The 15,591-nt window shown below is 41.8% G+C and overlaps 1 protein-coding gene across 2 annotated transcripts in view; it reads right to left on the bottom strand.

Moving 5' to 3' along the window:
* The window catches only part of LOC129695430 (ADAMTS-like protein 1), a 368,144-nt gene that overhangs the window by 41,669 nt on the left and 310,884 nt on the right, over positions 1–15,591 (bottom strand). For both annotated transcript variants that reach the window (XM_055632373.1, XM_055632374.1), the window contains exons 10-13: positions 14,691–14,829; positions 6,951–7,001; positions 4,555–4,759; positions 3,226–3,373 (exon numbers count right to left, since the gene is read on the bottom strand). In XM_055632373.1, the coding sequence (XP_055488348.1) occupies positions 3,226–3,373; positions 4,555–4,759; positions 6,951–7,001; positions 14,691–14,829 (543 nt within the window). The remainder of the gene's footprint in view (positions 1–3,225; positions 3,374–4,554; positions 4,760–6,950; positions 7,002–14,690; positions 14,830–15,591) is intronic.

The following is a 15,591-nucleotide window of genomic DNA, read 5'->3' as shown; positions in this document are numbered from 1 at the left end:
TTGGGTTCAAGTCTGGGCTCTGGCTGTGCCACTCAAGGACATTCACAGACTTGTCACGAAGCCACTCCTGCATTGTCTTGGCTGTGTGCTTAGTGTCATTGTCCTGTTGGAAGGTGAACCTCCGCCCCAGTCTGAGGTCCAGAACGCTCTGGAGCAGGTTTTCATCAAGGATCTCTCTGTACTTGGTCCGTTCATCTTTCCCTCGATCCTGATTAGTCTCCCAATTCCTGCTGCTGAACATCCCTCCAGCATGATGCTGCCACCACCATGCTTCACAGTAGGTATGGTATTGGCCAGGTGATGAGCGTTGCCTGGTTTCCTCCAGACGTGACGCTTGACATTCAGGCCAAAAAGTTAAATCTTGGTTTCATTAGACCAGAGAATCTTGTTTCTCATGGTTGAGAGTCCTTTAGGTGCCTTTTGGCAAACTCAAATCGGGCTGTCCTGTGTCTTTTATTGAGGAGTGGCTTCCCTCTGGCCACTCTCCCATAAAGGCCTGATTGGTGGAGTGCTACAGATATAGTTGTCCTTCTGGAAGGTTCTCCCATCTCCGCAGAGGAACTCTGGGGCTCTGTCAGTGTAACCATCGGGTTCTTGGTTACCTCCCTGACCAAGGCCCTTCTCCCCCGATTGCTCAGTTTGGCCGGGCGGCCAGCTTTATGAAAAGTCCTGGTGGTTCCAAAGTTCTTCCATTTAAGAATGACGGAGGCCATTGTGCTCTTTGGGACCTGCAATGCTGCAGTAATTGTTTAATACCCTTCGCCAGATCTGTGTCTTGACACAATCCTGTCTCGGAGGTCTACAGACAATTCCTTCGTCTTCATGGCTTGGTTTTTGCTCTGTCCACTGTGGAACCTTATATAGGCAGGTGTGTGCCTGTCCAAATCATGTCCAATCAATTTAATTTACCACTGGTGGACTCCAATCAAGTTGTAGAAACATTGCAAGGATCATCAATGGAACAAGATGAACCTAAGCTCAATTTTGAATATCATAGCAAAGGGCCCGAATACTTACGTAAATGTGATATTTCAGTTATTTCTTTTTCATTACTTTGCAAAAATTTCTAAACACCTGTTTTCGTTTCTTCATTCTGGTGCATTGTGTGTAGATTGATGATAAAAAATGAATTTAATCCATTTTAAAATAAGGCTGTAATGTAACAAAATGTGGAAAAAGTGAAGGGGTCTGAATGCTTTCTGCATGCACTGTAGGTGAGAGGTTGGTGGTAGGTGGAGAGAGTGACAAAGGCTCGAGGCGTAAATGGGATATAAGGATGTCACATAATGAAAGAAGAAGTGTAGTTAAAAGTAAAGTCATAGACAGGGGTATGGGTAGATCGGAATAAACGTGTGAGCACTGGGTGGGGGGAGGGTATTACTTGAAATTGGAGAATTCAATGTTCATACTGTTGGGGTGTAGGTTACCCAAGCAAAACATGAGGTGCTGTTCTTCCAATTTCCTGTTTGCCAATCCCCGTCACCCTGTTCCATGACATACATTCAAAAGGCATGGACCAATTTGAGATCTGTGATCATAGAGAGACACAGCATACTTTACTGAACAAACAAGTGGCGCAGTGATTCAGCTTGTCGAGCAGCTGCTTCACAACGCCAAAGACCTGAGTTCAGTCCTGACCTTGATTCGTGGCTGGGTGAGTTTGCACATTTCTCACTGGGCACATGTGTTTTCTTTGGGTATCTGTTTTCCACTACCCTACAATATCTCCTGCTTTAAAAAAAAAATTCCAGCAGCTGAAGTTTCTTTTCTGATTTTCACACTTCGATCTTAAGTCACAGTAGGCACTGACCTCCCTTTGTCCTTGTGTTAGAGAAACATCTGGCTGTACTTTGGCTAGAGAATGGGTAGGCACACCTTCACCTGAGAAGCTTTATTCATGGCCACACTTTATTCATGGTCAGATAGGGCACAAACTGCACTTTGACCTGAATGTTAACACAGCACTGATTATGGGCCTGTCCTACTTAAACAATTTTTTGGGCAACTAGGTAGGGAAGTAATCTCACTTTGACCTGTAACAGATTGCAGAGATCAGTCTTTGTCCTTTAGTCATGAATGACATAGAACACATAAAAATGTAGAGATTTCCAATAATACCCTTTTGGCAAAGGTGCAAAAAGACTGAGGTAGGTCCAAGGGACAAGTCCAATAGTCATTGTCCTTTTTGTTGTACTATATTCTCAATTTTTCAGGAATGGATCTGTACAATACAAATGAACCATGGCCTGAATCACAGATACACGTGGACCCTTGAAACGCTTCTGTTTATGAGGCAGTCTGCCACTTGTTAGAGATGATGGACTTTGAGGAGATCTAGCTAAGGTAATTAAAAATCACCCATGCAAGAATTAACATGTCCATATCTGTGTTATAGTTCTCACTGAGGCCATCCATTCAACTGCCTCTGTGGTACCTCTCCTTTCTCTTCAACCTTGATATGGCTTGATGTCAAACTACATTTGATATATTTTACATTATGAACTGTCTCAGTTAAACTTGCTGTGTGTACACCAATAATTGTTACAACTAGCAACTTTTATTTTGACAGATCTAAAATGCCTTCCAAAGAGAAAACCGAGACATCTGCAACAGTCCAGAATTTGTAGACTAGATTTTGTGGATGAACCATGGCTAAGAATCATTTTGCCAGCAGATCTTTGAGGAAATTACAGTGAACTCTTATTTACATAGGAGAAACTCTGATTAGACTGATGACTAGCTCAATGATGAATCCAATCCACTCCTAGAGTCTTAGAGTGATACAGTGTGGAAACAGGCCCTTCGGCCCAACTTGCAGACACTGGCCAACATGTCCCAGCTACACTAGTCCAACCTGCCCGCATTTGGTCCATATCCCTCCAAACCTGCCTATCCATGGACCTGTCTCAAATGTTCGGATAGTCCCAGCCTCAACTATCTCCTGTGGCAGGTTGTTCCTACACCCACCACCCTTTGTGTGAAAGAGTTACCCCCAGATTCCTATTAAGTATTTTCCCCTTCACCTTAAACACTCCTCTAGAAATTGAGCTGTATATTATTGTAGGGGTACAGTACTTCTCCATAGAATATTTCCTCCACTAACAATGTCAATGAAAACATTAATGTGCTTTTAAAGAACTACTGAAGCTGTTGTTAAAGTAATATTGGAAGGAATTTGACCAAAGCATTAGTGAACATTATTGAGGACAAAATGGCCCTGCTTACCTTTGGGTTTATAACATGGAACCATGACTGTGCATTCCTCTTTGACATGAGGTTTTGTCTTGGGGTTGCAGCCACCAGCGTGCAGTCCTCTGTGATCGATACACAGGACCACCCGATATCTGAGGCCTTGTCCACATGTCACTGTACACTAGAAAGGGACAAACTGTCAACACACAAGAACTCAGAGCTCAAATATCTGATGCAGAAAAAAAAAATTGGTAGCCAAGGAAGTGAATCAAATAAATTAAGTAAAATCAAGGTAACAAAGAATAACACAGCATATTGGTCGATTCTGATCATCATTCTAAATACTGCTATCAAAAAGAAAACCCATTAATATAAATGCTGGGCAATATGCCTATAAAATGTTATGGTTCTAAATTGTTGATTAATGAGGCTGTTTGTGCATAAATCCCTATAAACAAATAATAATGGATGAGACGAGAAGAGCAGGAGTGCCCATTAGGACAGTTCAGTCTGCACATATCAAACTTACAAATTAAAGATATGTGAAATTTACTGAATTTCCAATATTAACTTTGCCAATTCACTGCAATGAGAATATTCTCAGTCAGTACGGTTCCAATAACACCCGCTGCACAGATATGACATGGAGAGTAGCCACTTGGTGAAATGCTGCTCTGCATGAAAAACTATTTTCAGGAGAGGGACACTCACCCTTAACACAATCATCTAAAGATATAATAACCTATTAATTATTTACATATCTTCACAAACATATCTATCTGCTTCTACATCGAATTATGCACATGCTGGATCGGTTAGTGATGTCCATGTCTCATGGATGAATGAATAAATTAAAAACAAACCATGAAAATAATCTTGATATAATAAAGATGCATTCCTTCAAACCACCTGTCTAAAAATGACATTGGTTTTCCAAATGCATCCAGCCACATGAACCACCCCATCTGCCTCCTCCACCATCATGGCTATTCTGACATCATCTGTGAAGCTCCAAGCTCTACCACAATGGAAATGAGCAACAGACAAAAGGGAATCTGCCAGCTGCCCTCACACACTGTCTGACATGGAAGTCATACACTGCCTGACATGGAAATCGATCGCTGTTTGTCCACTGCTAAATCTGTGTCTTAAGCACCTTCACTATTTTCAGGACAATTTTCAAGGACAATTAGAGCAAGAGCACTAAATGCTGGCCTTGTCCACGATGCTCAGATCCCAAACAATGAACAATTAATAAAAGTGACCATGAAGTTGTGTCGTATTTACTTTTGTTGCTGACTACACTTATAGGAATCCTGGAAGACCTTCAGACAATACAACCCAAGATTGAAAGTTCCTTACAGGAGACCATTCCTGCGACAACCATTTTGGACAATCAAAGAGGTTACAGGGTTGCATGACGGGAAATTTCTGTATGTACATGCACTTCCACTCCTCGGCATTGGTGATTTGTCCATTGATATCTTCCTCAACACAGGAGACAGTGCGGAGCTGGGCACCTCCTCCACATGAGCTTGAGCAGGCAGTCCAAGGGCTACTTTCCCACCTGCCAACACAGAACAACAAGCGTTTCCTAGTATACAGTAACAGTCGTAATGTTGCAGAATACAAGCGGCACAACTTATTTCCCTCAACTGGAGACATCATAGCATTTCGTGGTTTGTGAATAAAGTACTTTGATATTAGAGTTTTTAAAACAATTACAGGATTTCATTCCAGAAGATAAAAAGAAAGAAAATTTTAAGCAACCCATAAATCACCACAAACGCATAGCTGGGGAAATAGGGTAATGTATTGGATACAATCTTTCACCGAGATCTAGAACCAAAGGTCTGGAACAGCCTCAAACCAAAAGCATTTGACTTGTTTTCTCCAAGATGTTGAATGACCTATTGCACATTCCTAACATTCCTGTTCTTGCCTTATTATCTTTTTATGTGCTGGAAGCTGGTTCCAGAGCAGAACATTACTTCTCATCTAACTTTGGAAAAACAATTAGCAAGATTCCTGTAAATTGCAGAAAACTGGAAATCTAATTTGGAAAGCTAATAGAATCATTGAGCCTTACAGTATGGAAACAGGGTTGGAACCTGATGGCTATCCTCGGGCTAACTGCTGATATTTACTCTCATAAACAACAGGAACATTGGGTTTCTGCACAAAAATAAAAGTCTTCAAATTCACTGGAGGCTCTTTCCAGTAGTTTCCCCGATGCTTGGTTAACCTTTCCTGTCACTCTCCTGCTGTTTAATCTCACTCCCCTCTTCCCCTTTCTCATAAGATCATAAGTGATAGGAGCACAATTAGGCCATTTGGCCCATCAAGTCTACTCTACCGTTCAATCATGGCTGATCTATTTCTCCCTGCTAACCCAATGCTCATGCCTTCTCCCCATAATCTCTGACACCCGTGCCAATCAATCTAATAGTCTCTGCCTCCCTCCGTCTTGTCCCCTTTTAGCTGTATCTGCAAGACCTTTGGAGACCCATTCCAGATCCAACCCAAAGATGAAGCCGATCTCGCCCTCTATGATATAAACCATAGTGACACTGGGACAAGAATTGTTGCCAGTCCGGTTCGACATGTGATTGAACTCTGGGGATAAATTGCGAATAATAGCAAAGAAAGTGGAAGTCCCTGAGGGCTGTGAGGATTGCTGAAATACAATGTCTAGACTGGCAGAAGCCTTCCACTTAGGTGTTTATGGAGTTGCACTGTCAGGAGCAGAAGGGCAATAAAGAGATGTACAAACTGCTGAGAATAGGTGCATAGAATTTGGAATGTGGAAAAAGCTGGGAACAGTTAGGAGGAGAGTCAGATGAATATTAATGCACCAGCTCATAAAAATTATAACCGGTGGTTATTAACAGTGGACACATTTTCTGAAAAGGTTTTACCTCAAGGTAAGTTGAATGTTGGCAGAAATGTAATGTACATTGTCCTTTCAATATAATTATCATTAGAGTATTTGCAAAGCCTCAGAGACAAAAGAGCAAGTGAACTAAGTGACAGACAACAGCAAGACAGCCCCGAGACATATTGTCGCAAACATTGCAAGGCTTTAGAGATCTGGGAGCACCATCATGTATCAGCTGATGGGAAAAGGGGAAATAGAATTAGGAGCAAGTTGTGGTAACTAAAGCCGCAGACCGATGCTGAAAGAAGTGCAGTGTTAATCATGTTTACAATTGGTGCAAATCGTGCCCCAAATCATCAACAATCACACAGCGTCATGAAAAGAAGAACAGCCCACTGTGTGCAATGCTGCATGACCCATTCCTTCAATTTGTCAATGGCCTCAATGGCTCAGTGCTTTGGTGTTATTTGTTTGCACCACTGTAACAACACTGCTTGTTTGGGGATTCCATAATGCAAGGGTTTTTCATGAGATAACCTCATTGTGTTGTTCCTAGACAATAGGTACACAAGAATTTGGTCAGTCATTAACTCATTCACTGACACTGACAAGAGGTAAAAACTCTAAAGGGAAATCTGGTTCCAAAGACCTGGCTCTTACATTTTTATGAAGTTTTGTTTGTTCAAATAACCAAGAGTTTCAATGAAAGATCAATTAATTCCATTGATGCTAAACTATTATCTATTCTTCATCCATTTACCCATTCACTCTCTCACACACAATCTGTCATCTTCATTTTTTCTCTCAGTCACTCGCATCCTCTCTTTCAGTCTGGAGTTGGCTTACCAACAACGTCAGTGTCATATCGAGGGTTACATACCGAGGAAGTGGGTGGAAGTGGTCAAAGGGAAAGATCTGTTTGTAGCCATCACTGTTGGGAATAACAATAGCATGTGTCTGAATATAGGTTGGTCACAATATAACACGCAAATGAAGATTACAATATAACACACATATAATAATCAAAGTAGAAGCAAAGTGCAAAGTGATACATTTTATAAGAAATATTAGGACAACAGACTAAATGGCACTGCTATAAAAGGTGTGCACCAACAGAGGGGCATAGGTGTAGATGCAGACAAATCTTTGAAAGTAGTTGATACAACCCTTGGGATTATTGAAGAGGACAGCACGGGAACATGCCCTTCAGACTATGATGTCTAAGTCGAACATGGTGCCAGATTAATAAAATCTCTTTTATTAATGTCATGATGCCAGATTTATAAAACTGCAATATAACTTCCTAACTGTTATACTCAATGCCCTGATTGACGGACACAAGAATAACCTGTACCTTCTTTATCACTAGATATAAACCTTGACCATAAAATACCTCAGGACATCAATGCCACTAAAAATCCTGCCATTAAATGTATACTTTTCATTTGACCTTCCAAAAAGTAACATCTCACACTTGCCTGTATTGAACTCCATCTGCCTTTTTTCTACCTATATCTGCAATTGATCTATATCCAGCTACATTCCTTAGAGCCTTCCCCATTGTCTACAACACAAAACAAATATTGTAACATTGGCTACTCTTCAGTCCAGTAGGACCTTGCCTGTGGCTGGAGTGCTGTCAAGGCCCTTGTAATATCCTCTGAGTCAATAACCTGAGATTCAGGCGGCACAGTGGCGCAGTGGTAGGGTTGCTGCCTTACTGTGCCAGAGCCCCAGGTTCGATCTTGACTACGGGTGCTCACTGCACGGATTCTACCTGTGACCACGTGGGTTTTCTCCGGGTGCTCCAGTTTCCTGCCATACTCCAAAGTCATGCAGGTTTGTAGGGGATTAAGCAGAACCATTTAGTTTCTAATTACATTGCTCCTTAGGGAGAAGGTCTATAATTCCCTACAAGCAGAGCCATCCTGCGCTGAGATTGCTCCACGCGTCGGGAGACCAATTCTGTCAATATGTTGGACAACGACAGAAGCCAACAGCCATACATCGTCTGACACATGAGTGAACGAAGCCACATAAGAATGTGCAGTGGACTGCAGAAAACTATCCCCCATCTCAGGGATGGATAAAAATAGAGGACATAGATTCAGGCTAAGGGATAAGAGGGGATCAAAAGGGTACCTCTTTCACCCAGAGAGTGAATACCCTGTCTGAGGGAGTGCTAGAACTGATTTGTTGACAACATTTAATACATATCTGGATGTGCAATTGAATTGCTTAGGCAAAGAAGGCTATGGCCCAAGTGTTGAAAGATGGAATTAAAATGGATGGATGCCTACAGTTTGGCATGGATATGAGGGGCTGAGTGGCCCGTTTCCATTCTGTAGGACTCCATAACATGTCCATCATGAGTTGACACTGCTATTAGCCATACTGTAAAATAACCCCCAACATGAACAGCCTTAAAGATGGAGAAAGTTGGAGCCTCATCAAAGGAAAAATAGAGATGGTGGGCCAAAGTGATGTACATGTAGTCTACTTTAACGCGCGTTTCCATAAAGCTAATTGGATTTAATGTGATTGATGAATCAGAGAACACTATTTGTATGTGTAGGAAGGAACTACAGTTGCTGGTTCAAATCGAAGATAGACACAAAATGCTGGAGTAACTCAGCGGGACAGGCAGCATTTCTGGAGAAAAGGAAAAGGTGACTGTTTGGGTCGAGACCTTTCTTCAGACTGATGTCAGAGGAGTACTATTTGTATTACATGTGCCAAATTGGTTTTTCATATGAATTTGATCAGAAATAAGAGAACCACTTAAAAGTTATTTGGAACTTGATAAGCAGAAAAAAAAGCCATCTTGTGGAAAATAAAGTAGTCTAGGAAAAACAAAGCTGTTTTCGTGTAACTCCCTGCAGTAATCAAACACCAGACTCTGTTAAGAAGAGATTCTGTCAGTTTCGCTGCAGAAGGCCAGTGAAATTGACAATCAATTGCAATGATACCCTATTAAACAATGGAACATACAGCTTTTAGTATTTTTAGTTTGCAGTAACAAAGATACTGATGGTTATTAAAAGGTCCTTTGTATTTGAAAATCCTTCTTAAAAATTAACTTTGTTATTGTGAGTATGAAAACCTCTAGCCACCCAACCATCTTTTGTAACATTATTTTCTATTACACAAGATTTTGTAATGTCAAAAATATGTAGATTAGTTGGCTTTTGTAAATTGTCCCTAGTGTGTAGGATCGAGCTTGTGAACAGACTCGATGGCCTGAAGGGCCTGTTTCCACATTGTATCTCTAAACTAAACATAACTAGACAATAAATGTAATTTCACCCAACCCCACCACTTCCTTTGGCAGCTCCTACATGTACACACCAATCTGGGTTAAAAAAGGTTGCTCTTTGAGTACTTTATAAATCTTTTTCCTCTCAACTTAAACCTATGCCATCTAACTTTAGACTCCCGTACACTAGGGAAGAGGTTGTGGCTATTTACTTTATTTGTAACTTCTTATAACTTTGTATACTTTTTATAAGGTCAGCCCTCAGCCTCCTATCACGTATGGGGACCCAGCCTGCCCAGCTCTTGCTCCCTTATAACTGAAACCCTCCAGATCCGACAACATTCCCTTGAATTTAGTTTAATGACATCCTTCCAATATCAGGGTGACAAGAACTATCCACATTATTCCAAATGTGGTCGTACTGATGTCTTATACAGTTGTTACATGATATCCCTACTCATGTACTCAGTACTCAGACTGATGAAGGCAAGTATCCTAAATGCCTTCCTCACCCTTGTCCCACCACTTCCATGGAACCACTGACATAAACTTAGACAAGTGCTATGAGCTACGCACAGTATGGGCAGCTTGGTTAGGCAACTTAGTTGCCAAGGACAAGTTCAGCCAAAGTGCTCCTACCTATGCTGAATCACTCTGTGACTCCAAGACATGCACAGAAGAATGGGCAAGAACATGGCAGATGCAATATCACCTAACTGGTACATTTAGGTTGTATTGTATCTTGGGACTTTTGTGTACAAATCATTGATGCTGTTAGGACAAGTTAACAAAGCTACTAATAAGGCAGATCCACAGCAGTAAGTTATGCTGAACGTATGGATAAGAGTTAGGCCTGGCAGGAGACCTGTGAACAATCCTTGGTATTGTACACACAGGGAAGATTGTGTACACCCTAGACAGGGTGCCGAGGAGGTGACACCAGGGAGGAGGGACTTGAGTTATGTGGAGAGACGGGAGAAAATTAGGTTGTTTCCTTTGGGCGGCCGGTTCAGGAGATGTGTAGAAGGGAAGTACAAGATCATTTAGGTACAGAATGAGGAAAATTGTTTCCAATGTCTGGAGTATTGATAACCAGAGGGGACAGACTTAAATTGTTTGGCAGTTTGTCATTTTAATATGACACATTTATAGTGACAAATGAACCTGTACTTGAAATATCATGCTGCTTCTCTGTCTACAGATGGCGTCTGATAGATTAGTTTGGTTTAGTTTAGAGATACAGCATAGAAACAAACCCTTCGGCCCACCAGGTCTACGCCCATCGGCAATCCCCACACATTAGCACTACGGCCAGTTTACAATTATGCCAAACCAATTAAACTACAAACCTGTACATCCCTGGAGTGTGGGAGGAAAGCCGGAAAAACACACGCAGGTCACGGAGAGAACCTACGAAGCCCATACAGCCAAGCACCTGTAGTTGGGATCGAACCCGGGTGTCTGGCGCTGTGAGGCAGCAACTCTACTGCTGCGCCACCGTTCCGCCCCAACAAATTGTGTTTATGTAAATTTATGTAAAAAATATGTTTTAATTTCAGATTTATAAGGATTTTGGATTAAGGTGCCCAACAGAGAAATAGAAGCAGATTCAATAGGAGTATTTAAAAATAAATTGGGTTGATGCTGTAAAGAAACAAAATTGAGGGATGCCAAGGAATGAGAAAAGAGCAGAGCATGTGGAACAGATGCCTAGCTTGAGGAGGACATGTGGCCATGGTATAGAATCCACATTTGGATGCCCACACTAAACAGTTGTGTGGGTACCAATGATCATCCCTGCTTATATTGAAGAAATTAATGAAATGAAATGAGAAGAGGGAAGCACAAATGTATATAATTGTATCTGTTTTTCCCAATCCACACATTAGAAATGATAATCTCTGTAAGACTTTGCCTTCTGGAGTTTCTGTGCATAGAGGCTCCTGTTGCAGCTGACAACATTGCAACTCTGATTGGTATGTTCTTTAGGTTTGGTCTTTGTTTTTAGTTATTAGTTTTAAAGATAAAGAGTGGAAACAGGCCCTTCAGCCCACCAAGTCCGCACCGACTAGCGATCCCAATACACTAACATTATCCTACACACCCTAGGGACAATTTACATTTATACCAAGCCAATTAACCTACAAATCTGTACGTCTTTGGAGCGTGGGAGGAAACCGAAGATCTCAGAGAAAATCCAGGCAGGTCTTGGGGAGTTGTACAAACTCCGTACAGACAAGCACCTATGGTCAGGATCAAACTGGGGTCTCTGGTGCTGTAAGGCTCTACCCCTATGCCATTGTGCCACCATTCATTTGGATGAATGAGTTTACTGGAAGCTGAAAGGCTGTTGACATTATATAATGAAGAAAGGATTTTTTGAGTCTCATCATATTCTAGCCTGCTGCTGGTAAATGGAATTAAGATACAAAATAGCTGTGATCAAATTGTATAATAAAAGATGTTTGAGAGACAGGTCCTGTTCCTGTGCTGCAGATCTGCTCTTATGCACAGATGGAACATTTCTCAACTTTGTTGCCAAATGCTTACACTCTCTCAGCCTTCAATGCCCATCAAACAATAATGGGCACAATTGTTTCTTGTAATAATCTCATATTTATCAGGGAATTTTCTCTTCAATAGACTAATGTGAACTGAAAGGGAACAAAGGAAAACACTTGGAAAAAAAAATAGAAAGTGAGAATCACTAACACGTCCAAGAATGCATTAATAATATTCACAAGCAAAAACATATATTTAATTTATGAAAATGCAAACTATCTAACAGCATTAAAAATTATCTTAAAAATAAACGTTTCCCCTTGAACTTGCCTGCTGCTACCAGTACCGTCGCTGCTCACTGTCCAACTTCCATTGAGTGATTCTCTCCATACAATGTAACTTCCACAATTTGTAATGAGTTCCGTTTATAGAGATAAAAACAATTACAGATGGATGGAACTGGAGAAATAAAGATTGTCTTGTTTCCCTTCGGAGTTCTTGCTCAGAGATTGAGAAACACATGCCTTTTTACCATTAATAGTCCTCTCCATACATCCCAAAGGACAAGATTAGAATACCCAATGTTGGAGTAACTCAGTGGGACAGGCAGCATCTCTGGAGAGAAGGAATGGGTGACATAAACTTCAGATTGAAGGGTCTTGTCCTGAAACGTCACCTCTCCAGAGATGCTGCCAGTCCCGCTGAGTTACTCCAGCATTTTGTGTCTATCTTCGGTTTAAATCAGCATCTGCAGTTCCTTCATACCGATTGACGTAGAGGGAGGACATTTCCTTATGACATAGAGGGAGGACATTCGCCAACAAGTCCATGGCAGTTTTCAGAACATTCCCACTGCTCCTATTCCCTCATTCATTTCTCTGTCACCTATTCTCCCTCATTCCCAATCAATGGCCCTGGGGAGAGAGGGAAGGAGCAGAAGAAGGAGGAAGGAGGCAAGAGTTAAGAGGTGGAGAGGAAGTGAAAAAGATGTGGGGAGCAGCAGAGATGGATGGTGGAGAATGGGTTAGGGGGAGAGGGAGAGGGAAGGAGAGAGGGGAAGAATCAAGGTGGAAGGGGGCAATGGTGAAGTGATAACAGGAAGAAGAGGTGAAGAGAAGATGGTGAGGGGTGGGTGTTAAGGGAGAGGAAAGGGGGGGAAGGGGAATGGTGGAGGGGAGTGTGGAAAGAGGAGAGGGGAATGGAAGAAGGGAAGGCGAGGTAGAGTGGGGAGTTGAGAAATTGGGATGGTGAGTGGGAGAGGAGTAAGAGGCTGACGAGGCAATCCAGCGCGGTGAAGCGACGGAAGTGGGTAAAGTGTTGTGGCCGAGTGTGGGAGAAGTGATGACAGTGAGGAAGAGGATGGTGAGAATGAGTGGAATAGGAGGGGTAAGGCTCAGGGAGCAGTGAAATACTGAGGGAGAGGGCAAAGCATGTGAGGAGGAAGGGGTGAGAATGAAGGGTAGGGGTGAGTGCGAGGGGAGGAGACACAAGGGAGGGCCATAGAGAGTGTTTGGAGAAGAGTACAGTGAGATGTGGGATTACGGGGATTGATCGGGAGAAGAGCGGGGGACTGGAGGAGAGTTGGTTAGGGAGGTAAGATTAAGAGTTAGTGGAAGGGTGGGAGAGCATAGAAAAAGGTCGGGTCGGAGAGAGTAAAGGGGAGGGAAGGCCAAAAGTTGTAGAAAGATGGGGAGAAGTTAAAGGGGAAATTCATAGCAGAGTGGAAAAATGGTGAGGGATGTAGGCAGTTGTGAGGAGAGAGACGGGGAGATAGTCTGCAAAAAAACAAATGAATAGCAGAAGGGAGGAGAGAAAAGAGGGATAAGAAGGTCGAGAAGTAATGGGATCTATGAAAACTAATATGTTACTTTTGCATAGGAAAGAACTGCAAATGCTGGAGGGGAGTGGTGAAAGAGGAGAGAGGAATGGAAGAAGGGAAGGAGAGGTAGAGTGGACATAGACATAAAATGTTGAAGATATAAAATGCTGGAGTAACTCTGGAACATCTCTGGAGAGAAGGGATGGGTGATGTTTCAGTCTAAACACTTCAGACTCTTTTGCATATGTTATATGTTACTTTTGCATAATAGTGATCAGAAACATCGTTCTGGAGTCATAAATTATGTGCTGAGCAGTTCCGAAATGCGAGGAGAATTTTATTTAAATTTCATGTCCTTAACAAACCCATTCTCCTGATGAAAATATATTGATATGTTATTCACTCTGCAAAAGAATTTGGCACCCATTCTATTGCGTGTCCCCGATTGAAAAATCTAATTTACTTCAGCAGATTGTGGGTATGGGAAGCCTGCCTTTAAAAAGAATTTTGCAGAACCTTTCCAGCTCTTGTTCAATAACAAACCACCTCCGTGAACCGTCAGTTCTGGCAACACTGGTGTGGAGAATGGAGAAGGCCACATTGCTGCAGATCAGGAGCCGATTGTGTATCTGAGTGTCAAATAGCCAGCCCCAATAAAGCACCCTTGTTACTTCACAATGTTTTAAATTCTTGCAGCAGAGATCCTAGCCTGGAGTGGACCTGACTTGGAGATATCTTTTACTAAACTATTGTTTGTTCTGCCAACATTATTAAATTACATTATTCTACCCAAAAAATCAATAAAGGAAAGAAATGATGAAATCAAATCCCACTGAAACGTTAATCTGTTACAAGTGTACCAGCAAAAACAGGAAAGGATTTGCTATCTTTGGCTCGTTCTTTTATCTCTGTAGACTCTGGAAAGTTTATTTGTGAGTTGAGAGTTGCACGGAAACACATCAGACACTGGGGGAGAACTGGCCTATTGTTGCAAGTGCCAGTGTGAACATTTGGTGTGGTAATGTATTGTGGGTTGTACTGACCTGGCAGGACAGGGGTCCATGTTGCACTCCTGCAACTTGGGCTTTGGCTTTATGTTTTCAGGATAATAATGACAGTATTGGTCAGATACCACACGCTCACTACGCAGGTCATAGCATTCCGCAGATGTCAGCTGGTACCCTGACAGAAAAAAAGCTGTAAGTTAAACCATACTGACATTCCTATCCATCTTAAAGTTGGGAAGTGATATTAACTTCAGTTCATTTTTGACCAATGGATACAATGGGCCAAAAAAGCCTCATGCATTGTAAATTTCTATGATATATATGATTAACATATTTTCTATCTTAAATTGAATGAAGCTTCAACTGCCTGAGCCCTAAAGATATGAAATTCACTCCCTCAGTCTCCCTACCTCATCCTTTTTTTATTTCTCTGTCTGTCTGTCTGCCACTTTCTCTCTCTCTTGGTATCTCAGGATAGTTCCATTTCTGTCCAAATATTTATGTGTCTGTCTTAATGTTCTTTTTGTTGACCGAGTCAGTTTGGTTGTGCTCCAGTGAAGTACCCGCTTACATTTGATATGTTTAGAATGTCGTACCAATGCAAACTGTTGTACTAGTTTATTGTCACGTGTACCGAGGTACAGTGAAAAAAACTTTTGTGTTACATGCTAACCAGTCAGTTGAAAGACTACACCTGATTACAATCAAGTCATCCACAGTGTACAGTTACAGGATAAAGGGAATAACGTTTAGTGCAAGGTAAAGTCCAAGGTCTCCAATGAGGTAGATGGTATGTCAGGATTACTCTCTAGTTGGTGATAGATGGTTCAGTTGCCTGATAACTACTGGGTATAAACAGGTCCTGAATCTTGAGGTATGCACTTTCATACTTCTGTACCTCTTACCTGATGGGAGAGGGAAGAAGAGGGAGTGTCTA

The sequence above is a fragment of the Leucoraja erinacea genome, chromosome 3 (genome assembly GCF_028641065.1).
Source record: "Leucoraja erinacea ecotype New England chromosome 3, Leri_hhj_1, whole genome shotgun sequence".
NCBI classification, from domain to species: domain Eukaryota; kingdom Metazoa; phylum Chordata; class Chondrichthyes; order Rajiformes; family Rajidae; genus Leucoraja; species Leucoraja erinaceus.
The sequence above is the reverse complement of the archived record's forward strand: the minus strand, read 5'-3'. Positions and strand labels throughout refer to the sequence as shown.